The sequence below is a fragment of the Nicotiana tomentosiformis genome, chromosome 12 (assembly GCF_000390325.3).
Source record: "Nicotiana tomentosiformis chromosome 12, ASM39032v3, whole genome shotgun sequence".
NCBI classification, from domain to species: domain Eukaryota; kingdom Viridiplantae; phylum Streptophyta; class Magnoliopsida; order Solanales; family Solanaceae; genus Nicotiana; species Nicotiana tomentosiformis.
Window position 1 is genome coordinate 42163944 of NC_090823.1, and position 12155 is coordinate 42176098.

The window sequence follows — 12155 nt, forward strand, 5'->3', positions numbered from 1 at the left end:
AGTCGAAATTGGGGCAGTCCTGATTTCAGAATCTGGACAACACTATTCAGTATTGGCAAAGATAAGATTCCCTTGTATCAATAATATGGCTGAATACGAAGCGTGCATCCTTGGGATCAGAATGGTAGTCGACATGAACATCAAGGAACTTTTGGTCATAGGGGATTCCGATCTACTGATACATCAAGTCTAAGGGGAATGGTCCACAAAGAATGTCAAGATACTTCCATGCCTGCACTACATGAAGGAGCTATGCAAGAAGTTCATAAAGATTGAGTTTAAGCACATCCCTAGGATTAAGAACGAGTTCACCGATGCCCTTGCAACCCTATCTTCTATGATTCACCGTCCAGACAAGACCTATATCGACCCTAACGACATAGAGATCAGGGATCAACATGCCTATTGCTTCCATGTAGATAAAGAACTAGATGGTAAACCATTGTATCATGACATCAAGAAATTCCTTGCAACCAGAGAACACCCGGAGAATGCTACTAATGGTCAAAATCGATCCCTTAGGAGGCTAGCAAACCACATTTTCCTTAATGGGGAAATTCTGTACAGAAGGACCCCATATTTAGGTTTGTTGAGATGTGTAGACGCTACTAAGGCCACCAGATTATTGGAGGAAATATATGCAGCAATGTGTGGACCCCACATGAATGGGTTAACATTAGCCAAGAAGATCTTAAGAGCTGGATATATTTGGATGACTATGGAAAGCGACAGTATCATCTACATTCAGAAGTGTCACCAGTGCCATATTCACAAGGATTTCATCCGGGTTCCGCCAAATGAGTTAAACATAATGGGTTTACCCTAGTCATTCGCCGCTTGGGGCATGGATGTAATTGGACCTATAGAGCCCACCGTATCAAATGGACATCGTTTCATCTTGGTAGATATTGATTAATTTACCAAATGGGTCGAAGCGGCTACATACAAGGCCGTCACGAAGAAGGTAGTGGCAGATTACTTCTGGAATAATATTGTCTGCAGATTTGGGATACTGGAGTCTATCATCACTGACAATGCCGCTAAACTCAATCTGTGAGGTGTTCAGAATAGTCCACCATGATTCCACAGCCTACAGACCATAAATGAATGGGGCAGTCGTGGCAGCCAACAAGAATATCAAGAGAATTCTACGGAAGATAGTGAACAATCACTGGCAATGACACGAGAAACTACCTTTCTCCTTACTAGTTTATCGGATCACCATGGGAACATCCACTAGGGAAACACCATACATGTTGGTATACGACACTAAAGATGTGATACTCGCAGAGGTCGAAATAATATCTTTAAGGGTCATTCAAGAGGAAAAATTAGATGACACATAATTGATACGGGTCAGTTAGGAGCAACTCATTCTCATCGACGAGAAAAGAACGAATGCAGTATGTCATGGTCAGCTTTACAAGAACAAGATGGCCAGTACATTTAACAAGAGAGTGAAAACTCACCAGTTCACACCGGGGTAGTTGGTCTAGAAGAAAATCTTTTCCCACTAAGAAAAAGCCAAAGGAATGTTCGCACCAAATTGACAAGGTCCTTACGTGGTTCACCGAACACTGTCAGGTGGAGCTCTAATCTTGGTAAAAATTGATGGGAGAATCAACACACAATCAAGAGATACTATGTTTGAAGATAATTAGAGTTAGGTTTTGTTGTAACAAAACTACGTTCAACCTGACTTCCTATAGAGGGATACGTAGGCAACCTACGTAGGGTTTGGATTCTGCCCCCGCTTTCTCTTGTAATAGAAAAACCAAATATCACTTTTGTATGTTACTCGGGAACTAAGCCAACTTGATTTCCTCAGAAAGGAATACGTAGCCAATCCTCATCGGATTCAGTCGTCTTTTGTAATTGAACTACGTTCTGGCTTGGTTACATTTGAATACGTTGGCGGTCTAAGATAGACTCGTCCACTTTTATTCTTAATCTCATCATTTTTTATTTGTTGTAATCGAACTATGCTTTGACCTAATTCCATTTGGATACATAGGTTGCCTGAGTCAGGATTAATCATCTTCATCATATTTTATCATAATCTATGAACTACGTTCAGACCTGATTCCGTTTTGGATATGTAGGCAACCTGAAAGGGTTCGGTCATAACCTTAGGAAAGCCTTGTAATGCATTAGTTCGAATTAGGATGCAGTCGTTATAGCAAGAAGTCGCGTTGTCAGAAGCGTGACGGAAGATCGATATCAACAAGACAAGGTTCTCAAGATGATACGCTCACGTGGGGGGAACCTTTCGTTACATGTCATAATCCGGAACGATGACATTTGTTTTAGAAATCAAAGTATTTTCAGAATATTTTCTAAAACAAAATATATATACAATAATTTTTTCCATCTACCAAACTTCACAGATCAATCATATTATAGGCCGGGATAAACCAACACTGCGGTCAACACGAACCAACGCCCCCCACTAAGAATCTTTCTTTGAGTGTATAGTCAATAGGGAGTAAGGGAGCACTAAGACCACACTGGGGAAAATGACGCATCCCCCACTTGCTTAAGATTATCTCTCTTTCCTTGTTACTTGAATTTTCCTAGTACAACTAAAGCTAACCTCTGAATCATTTGCAGGTATCTCGGAATCAGACAACTGATAAGGAAAAACCTGTACATAGCAAATCGCCCGCTCAAAACAATCGGAGCGCCTTGTACAAAATGGACCGTCGAGAACTCTGTACAAACGAGTCATCGGCTTCACCAATTGAAGTACTACATATAGCAAACCGCCAGCTCAATGAATTAGAGCGCCCTGTACAAATCAAATGTCGCCTTCTCCAATCGGAGCCCTGTATATAGAAAACTTCAAACTCCGCCAACATAGCAATCTGCATCGCCGCTCCATCACAACGGATGCCTGAATAGATAGTTGCAAACCTCGTCACTGACGTTACGCCAATCGATAGCCGTAACTTAGCTTCGCACTCAAGTATGTCTCTTGGGCATACTTTTATTTTAATTGTTATTACTTTGAATGTTTTAACGTTTTAGTCATGCAACTTTAGGCATGATTACGGTTTAGTAAATTACTCCCAAGCGGAGATTACTTTACATTTCTTAGTGCTAAGTTCACCCAACAAGAGGAGACGCACTCTACAAACTCTCCGAACAAGCGGAGACACTACTTAGTGCAAAGCTCTCCCAACTAGCGGAGACGCACTCTATAAATCAAGCTCTCCCAACAAGAAAATATAATTTTCAAATGCTCCGACAACTGCAAAATGGTACATAGCCTGTCTACCAAATCGAGTCAGAATCAAGTATCCAATCACCCCGATCCCAAATAACGGCTCGCCGACAACCATGCATCATCATTACTACATCATTTACATCGCATCTTAATATATTCTGCATTACAATATATTTGTATACATGTATTTCATTTGTTTTGTAGGAACAAACACCGTAGCGTGAAAAGTTTCTAAGCAGCAAACCAAACAACTATGCTATGGGTACAACAAACACATTAGTGGGGCAAGGATTCAAGTTCAAGGCAAACAATGAAACTCAAAATTTTCAAAAAATCAAGTTGCGAACTTCAAGCTATCACGAGCACCCAATCTTTCTCTCGCCGTATCGTCATAATACGATACTGGGGCAATTCTTGCGAGTATCGCTTCATCAAAATTCTTTACTCCAGAACTACAATAGGCCTTATACTCACTAACCCCGAGGTATGTAAGCAATTCAAAGCTAGAATTCGGCCCCAATATCTCCAAAATTCTTCCAAAAATTTCCTGGAATTTTCCTTAACTCAATCCTGCAACTCATAATCTTTATGCCACTCCTGCAATGCATTCCTAAACTCAGGACAAAATTGGCTTTGGTTTAATTTCATTGCCCGAAAATTCTTTCATCATCTCCGGTCAAAGAAGGACAGTTGTTGACGGCCAATTTTGACCCTCCCTTTTAAAATTAATTTACTTATACTTAATAATTTACAATAAATATTTTTAAAAGTATTTTCTATCAATAAATACCTATTTTAACAAATGAATTAAGTATTAGTTTAAAAATTAACCACGTAGTATTAATATTATATAATTACAAATATACTCACTATTTTAAGATTATTGAAATAACTTTTAAATGCATCACATATTCCTATATAGTTAATTTAATGAATTCCTCTTTAATTTCTAGTTAATTAGACTACTATGCTAGAAATTCGAAATTAGTATTACAATTTAGAAAATAAAGTATTTTTACAAATAATTAATTAAAATAATTATTAGTTATAAATTTACTACATTTTTATTTTAAATTGTTAAGTTTATTTAAATTAATTTCAAAAAAGGATTAAAAGATAAAAGGCTACAATTGCAATTCTCAATTAAAAGGCAAAGTGGTCATCTCTTAAATTATTTCTAGCCCAAATGCCAAGCCCAAACGGATCTGACCCAGTCCAAGCACCCCATCTCATTACACTTTGGCAATCTTTGCCATCACCTTCACACCAATCACCACGTGCCATGTCACCCTCCCTCACCACTCACAAAACAAACATGCATGCATCTTAGTCGCTGGTCCATCTGATTAACTGCTCACATTCAATCTCCAATTTTTTGTTGATTTTTAAACACCCGCCCTAGAGATCTAATCCCCACCGTCCAAAATATCATAATCTATCGGACACCGAAATTCCTCCACAAAAATCTTTAATCCCTGATTTATCAGTGTCGTTGATCTAATGATCCAACGGCCTAGGTTCTATCTCCCAACTTTAACCTAGGAGACCAACCCCTATTCCTCTAAACCCTAATCATTCACTCAAAGACCTAGTCGTCTCCTTTCCAATTTCCTCTCTATTTTCTCAACTACCATTACCCTAATCAGTTAAGAAAAACATGAACAAATTTGCGCAAGGTCTAAAATCACTTAGAAAGCATTCCTTATGCCTTCATTACCCAAGATTCTCGCTGGATCCTTACTCATTTCGCCTTTGAAACTCAAAGCCCCAAATTCGAAAACCCTAACCTGGAGATGAAACTTCAAATCGAGTGTGGCTTTTCAAAATCCATGGCATGCATGGCCATTCGTTATGCCTCTGCACTAAGAAGATCATCATTTCTTTCCTGTTTCTCCATTCAATTTCAATAGCCCTATTTGAAGAAATCATGCCAAATGGTGAAACTTCAACTCGCCAGACCTCCTCCTCTGTATTTTCAAATCAAATGTGAGTCTGGACCCAAAGGTCAAATGCAGTGACCTCTAGGTATTAAGGTTCTGATTGGCAGTCCCTCGCACCTCATCAATTAGCTTCTCTCTTCTCAGGTAAATCTCTAAACATTTTCCCTCTTTTTCTTTCGGATTTTGCTCAATCCTACTATCTGCATCTTTCGTCACTTTCCACTGTTATTTTATATTTGTTGAATTCCTAGAGCCTTAATGGCACTATAAATAGGGCCTTTAATGTTCTCATCTACGAACAACCTAACAGAGAAAAATGACCACAACTATCTTAGAGTAATTCTGAGATTTCAAAAACCTAGGGTTTCTTACTGATTTCTTTTTTACGTTTCTGAGTACTTTCATTGTTCGAGCTTGAAGTAGTGGGTCTTAATAAATTAAGATAAATCCTTCTTTGGTCTGCTTCCCTAGAGAAGGTCAGTATACCTTCACCCTCCACTGTTTTAATTGTCATACTCGAATGTTATGAACATAATGGTGTCTTCTAATTGGATTAGTTTATAATGTCTGTTACTGGCACTAAAAATGTATTTTTTAGTTTGGGATAAGATGTTTTTTATGTGTGATCATTTGTTATGCTCCTAAGTATCTTTACATGGTGTTGATTGAACTGTATGTAACCTTGATGACTTTCAGACAACCAATATGATTAAAATTCCTTGATGTGCTTTAATGACTTCCATGCTTGTCATAAATTTCAAATTTTCTGTCAATAGATCTATTGTGACCTTTATTATGATCTTTATCTCCATACACTATTTTCCTATATTTTATTGCTCTGTAGTCACGATCACCGTTTGATAATCCTAATTAGGATAAAATTTGAAAGTTCATAGTTTACATCCTCACCTTTTAACTAAAACCTTAAAAAATCTAAGTGTTTAAATGCTCTCCTCTATGTCAATGTTTGTTAATCCTGAGAAAAGCTTCTGAGTTGTCATTGTGACAATCTTGTACTCAAATCTAACTGTTAGTTGTACCCATACGAAGCAGTGTTGTTTGGGTGAACTCTTATGAACTTCAGTGACCCTTTTGCCCACTGTTGTTATCAAGCCGTCTTTCATAAAACAAACATAGTTATGGCTATCTTCAAGTTTGACATAACTTTTCTCATGTCTAAATAAAGCCTTTAGTTATGTGGTTAAGATAAACTTGTTTGGTACATTACCTTTTCTGTCTTAAAATTCCTTTGTGACATTGCTGACTTTGTGAAACTTACATTCGTCTATTGTCAAGTTGAGTTTCATAATAACATGACATAGTCATTCTTGTTATAATTGAGTGATAACTGTAAAACATGATTGCTTCATATTCAGATACTAATTTTAGCCTATACACTTTAGTTAAACTTGTTTAGTATAATCCTTCCCTTGTCTATAACTCCCTCTTTTATGGCATTGCTGATATAATTCTATAATAGGTAAAGCTTACCCTGCCTTTGTAAGATCATTAAAGTATATGTGTATAGCTAAGTTTAAATGTTCCCATGTATGTCTTCTTTATGCGATACTTTTGCTTTAAACTATACTCAGTCCTCTCCTTGGTGCCAATATGAATTAAATCTGATCCTTAAACCTTATGAGAATTTCTAGTTTGATACTGCCTGAACATAATAGTTTGTTTAAACTTAATACTATTATGAATGTGATCATGTTGCGCACCTTAAGAATTTCATGTTAAAATCTGTGAATCTATAGTCATAATAAGAGTTTTGATCATGTTTATGATATTTCTAACATCATCTCTAAAAGTTGCTAGTTGTAACTGTTTGTCTGAACTTTTACTGGTGCTTTTTCAAGGTCTCAAGTAGCATCATTAATCTATACATGTGTTGATTGTATGATTTAATTAAATCAACCCACAGCTAGTTTGCCAAGGCAGAAGTATCTGTTCCTGCTTGTTGCATATCTAAGTTGTGTCTTCCTAACCTATTCCTTTGAATATGATCCCAAGTATTTAGATCCTTCGCAGTAAAACTTAGTGTTCTATTTTCCTCAATGTGTATCTGACTTATTTAATATGTGTATCCTTCATGTGAAATTAGAAATGTAGTTATAGAATAAAGTTGTTTTTGTATCCTTCTGTTAAGAGGGAAATTATACTTTTACGGTAGGTGGTATTATGGTATTTAGCTTACATTGAAAGGGCCTCTTTGGCATTTAACCCATAGGAAAAAATGATTCGTTAGTGGTTAGGGGTATTTGGGAGTGGAGTTTGACTATAGGTTGGGCTGCTCTCCCCGGCACAAGCATTTTCCTGGGCCTTGAGTCCCTTGTGAACTTTGAAGTGCCGGGGGATTCAAAAGGGGCATCGACCTTGAGTAGAACTCTCTCTTTAGCCCCTTAATTTATTGACACTTTTGGTTCTTTACGGGTTTAGTGTTTAATAAAAACGAAAGGTTTTCAATGTAAATTATTTTTCATGTATAACCACCATATAGTATAATTTTCTCATAAGTATTTGAATATTGATAGTTTGTTGCATTTTTGCTCCAGTTTTCTGTGTATGTTTCATACATGGTTGAATGTATAGAACATATATCTAATGACCTTCTCCTTCTTTTGGGCATATATATTTGTTTGGCCCTGTCGAGTTCCTAAAAAATTCAGGCCCAAGCCCAGTCTTGTTGCATTTTTGAAGCCTGCAGTCAGCTGTTGCCGTCCCTTTACTACTGGGCTTGCCTTCCGAGGCACAATTTCAAGAGTCCAGTCCTCTTTCCTTCAACTCCTTTATTATTGTCTAGTGCTTCGCTAGTTAGTTCACTGCCTTGTTGCATTTTCTTATGCCTTTATACTAATACTCATATACTAAATTACATACTTCATATTATTCTTTAATGTCGTATAAAACTTAGGCAAGCCCTAAAAAACATAAAACTAAAAGAATTAGGTAGTAATAAATCCCCATTTCGCTAATTACATTTGGCTAAATCATATTATGTTTTCGCTCCCTTACTTTTCTTAACAAGATTTTGAAACCCAAACATAGCAAAACACATCAACCCACTTGCCAAAGAAAAATTAGGTCTGAATCTCAAGCTTTGCCATCAAAGAGGCAAATCAGAGTTTTCATAAAATGTGAAGTACTATTGCCCTAGAGGATTTTCAATAAAATGGTCTTTCTTCAAGTCTTCAAATCAAGGTATATCTTAGTCTTATCCCATTTCATTAGAGTAATATACACCTCCATACCTTAAAAACAAGTTAGTTACTTCTCACATATTTTTTTAGTATAAACATCTTTATATCTCTTTTCAAAAGGCCTTTTCAAGTATATATATACTAACGTTATTTTCTCTATAATTCATACCCCTTTTAAGTTACACCTATCTTTTGTAAGAATTATGTCCTAATATATGTTAAGCCATATGTGTCAAACCCTGATTAAGGCATAGTACAAATAATTGATCCTAAATCTAGTATAAGTCCTATGGAGCTGCCTCAGATAGATTTTAAGGGGTGCCTAATACCTTCCCCTTAGAAGAATAAGAACCCTTATCCATAATCTCACCGGTTAGCAGACTAATAATGAATATGACTTAGTAATTAAGTAAGTACCCTAGTATACTTTTAAATTTTAGGTGGCGACTCTCTTTTATCAACAACAAAAAAATCACAAGTTGAATCTTGTTTTGACTAGTGCAAAATAGGGCACAACACTTTGCATCCCCAGCTATACCTGTGGCAGAACCGTCTGATGCGGTCATCACAGGTATTGTTCTGGTTTTCCATAGAGATGCATCAGTTTTATTTGAGTGTTCCTGTTTATGCATCTACGCTAGTCAGAGATTTTATTTTGGTAGACCAAGTATATCGTGCATGTTTGGTCACTATTGGGAGCTGTGAGACTAGGGTAGAACTTCTACTTCTTGATATGGTGGATTTTGACGTGATGTTTGGCATGGATTGGTTGTCACCTTATCATGTTATTTTTGACTATCACGCCAAGATTGTTACTTAGCCATGACGGAGTTTGATTGATTGGAGTGGAGAGGGACTCCTTACCATTCTATTAGCAGGGTCATTTCATATGTAAAGGCTCGGTGTATGGTAGAAAAGGGGTGTCCGACATATTTGGTCTATATCCGTGATCCTAGTACGAATGTTCCTTTCTTGGATTTGGTACCAATTGTGCGCGAGTTTCCAGAGGTGTTTCCTATAGATTTACTAGGGATGCGACCCGATAAAGATATCAACTTCTACATTGACTTAGTTCTGAGCACTCAGCCCATTTCTACCACACTATAATGAATGGCCACAGTTGAGGTTAAAGAATCGAAGGAGCAGTTGCAAGATTTGCTTGATAAGGGATTCATCAGACCGAGTGTCTTGCCTTGGGGTGCACCAGTGTTTCTTTTGAAGAAGAATGATGGGACAATGAGGATGTGTATAGAATATCAGCAGTTGAACAAAGTCATTATCAAGAATATGTATCTGTTGCTCAGGATTGATGACTTATTTGACCAACTTCAGGTGCCAATGCATTTTCCAAGATTGACTTGAGATCTGGCTACCATCAATTGAAGATTAATGCATCGGATGTCCCTAAGATAGTTTTTCGGACTCAGTATGGTTACTATGAGTTCTTAGTGATGCCATTTGGCTTGACTAATGCTCCAACAGCCTTTATGGATTTCATTAACCGGGTGTTGAAGACCTATCTAGATTCTTTTGTGATCATCTTCACTGATGATATTTTGGTCTACTCCCACAGTCGAGATGACCATGAAGGGAATCATCAGATCGTACATCAAATTTTGAGGTATCGTCAATTCTATGCCAAGTTTTTAAAGTGTGAGTTTTGATTGGACTCAGTTGCCTTTTTGGGCCATGTCGTATCTTCCTAGGGTATAGGTGGATCCTGAGAAGAATGAGGCAGTTCAGAATTAGCATAGACCTACTTTAGCTAAAGAGATTCAGAGCTTCTTTAGTTTGGCCGGTTATTATCGCCGGTTCGTGGAAGGGTTTTCATCTATCTCAGCCCCATTGACCAAGTTGACATAAAAAGGTGCTATTTTCAAATGGTTCGAGGAGTGTGTGTTGAACTTTCAGAATCTCAAGCCTACATTGACTATAGCCCCAATATTGGTATTGCCTACATGTTTAGGATCTTACATCGCATATTGTGATGCATCGTGTGTTGGGTTTGGCACGGTATTGATGCAGGATAGTAGGGTAATTGCCTATGCGTCTCGACAATTGAAGGTTCATGAGAAGAATTACCATGTGCGCGATTTAGAGTTGCCAGCCATTACTCACGTGCTGAAGATTTGGAGGCACTATATATACGACATTCCCCGTGAGGTCTATACCGACAATCGGAGTCTCCAGCACCTTTTCAAGTAGAAAGACCTTAATTTGCGGCAATGGAGTTGGTTAGAGTTGCTAAAAGACTATTATATCACCATATTATATCATATATGGAAGGCCAATGTAGTGGCCGATGCATTGAGTAGGAAGGATGAGAGCATTGGTAGTTTGACATATTTACCGGTAGTGGAGATTCCAATAGCTATGGATGTTCAGGACTTGGCTAATCGATTTGTGATTTTTCAATGTTTCGTAGCCTAGTCGGGTTCTTACTTATGATGTGGAACAGTCATCGTTGTTGGAGTGTATCAAGGCTCGCCAGTTTGATTATCCTCACTTGTTGGTATTGATGGACACGATGTAATGGGCCGGGGTGGTGCTAAGGAGGTTGTGATTGGTGATGAGGGGTTATGTGGCTTTAGGGCCGAATTTGTGTTCCAAATGTTGATGGATTAAGAGAGTCTATCCTTGAGGATGGTCACATTTCTCGCTATTCCATGCACCCAAGTGTCATGAAGATGTATCATGACTTGAAATAACAATATTGGTGGCGAAGAATGAAGAAAGATATTGTTGCTTATGTATCTCGGTGTTTGAATTGTCAACTGGTGAAGTACGAGCATCAGAAACCGAGTGGTTTGACTCCCAGATTAGAGATACCGGAGTGGAAGAGGGAGCGCATCACTATGGATTTTGTGGTAGGCTTATCACGGTTTTTGAGGAAATATGATGAAGTCTGTGCTCTTGTGGACCGGTTGATTATGTACGCACACTTTATTCTGGTGGTGACTTCCTATTCTTCAGAGCGGTTGGCTCAGATTTACATTCAGTAGATTATCCATCTGCACGACATGCCCATTTCCATCATTTATGAACGAGGCACACAGTTCACATCACATATTTAGAGAGCCGTGCAGCGTGAATTGGGCACACGGGTCGAGCTGAGTAACGCATCTCATCCTCAGACAGACAGACAGTCCGAGCACACTATTCAGATCTTGTAGGACATGTTATATGCCCGTGTTATGGATTGTGGAGGTTCATTGGTTCCATTTGTACTGCTTGCAGAGTTTTCCTACCACAACAGCTATCAGTCGAGCATCCAGATGGCTCCGTTTGAGGCCTTATATGGGAGACGATGTCGTTCGCCGATTGGATGGTTTGAGCCCGGAGAGGCTAGATTGTTAGGCACTGATTTTGTCTATGATGCTAGTAGGGGTTCATCTGGTATTCCATAGTTCCAAGATTCAAAAGTACCATGAGGACATGTAACATTTTTTGGACTTTAGCATTGTTCAGCTTATTGAGAGTTTGGCTAATAAGGAGGAGCTGGTGGCTATTCTAGACCGGCAGGTTCGAAAGTTGGGATCCAACAGTTTTCCTTCTTTGAAATTGCAATGGAGAGTTCAGCCGACTGAGGATGCTATGTAGAAATGTGAGTCCGATATGTGGAGTACATACCCTCGCTTTTTTACCAGTCCAAGTACTTTTCTATGTCCGTTCGAGGATGAACATTTCTTTTAGAGATGGAGATCAATGTGATGACCTGACAAGTCATTCGGAGTATTAGCCCTTATTTGTATGTTCTGAAACCTCTCATAGATTCATTAGACGGTATAT

The 12155-nt window shown here is 38.2% G+C and overlaps 1 protein-coding gene across 1 annotated transcript; it reads left to right on the top strand.

Moving 5' to 3' along the window:
• The first annotated feature begins 241 nt into the window (after nt 1-241).
• LOC138902536 (uncharacterized) lies at nt 242-826 on the top strand. The gene has a single exon (XM_070190416.1). It carries the CDS (start codon nt 242-244, stop codon nt 824-826), a length of 585 nt encoding a protein of 194 aa, XP_070046517.1.
• Nucleotides 827-12155: the final 11329 nt, after the last annotated feature.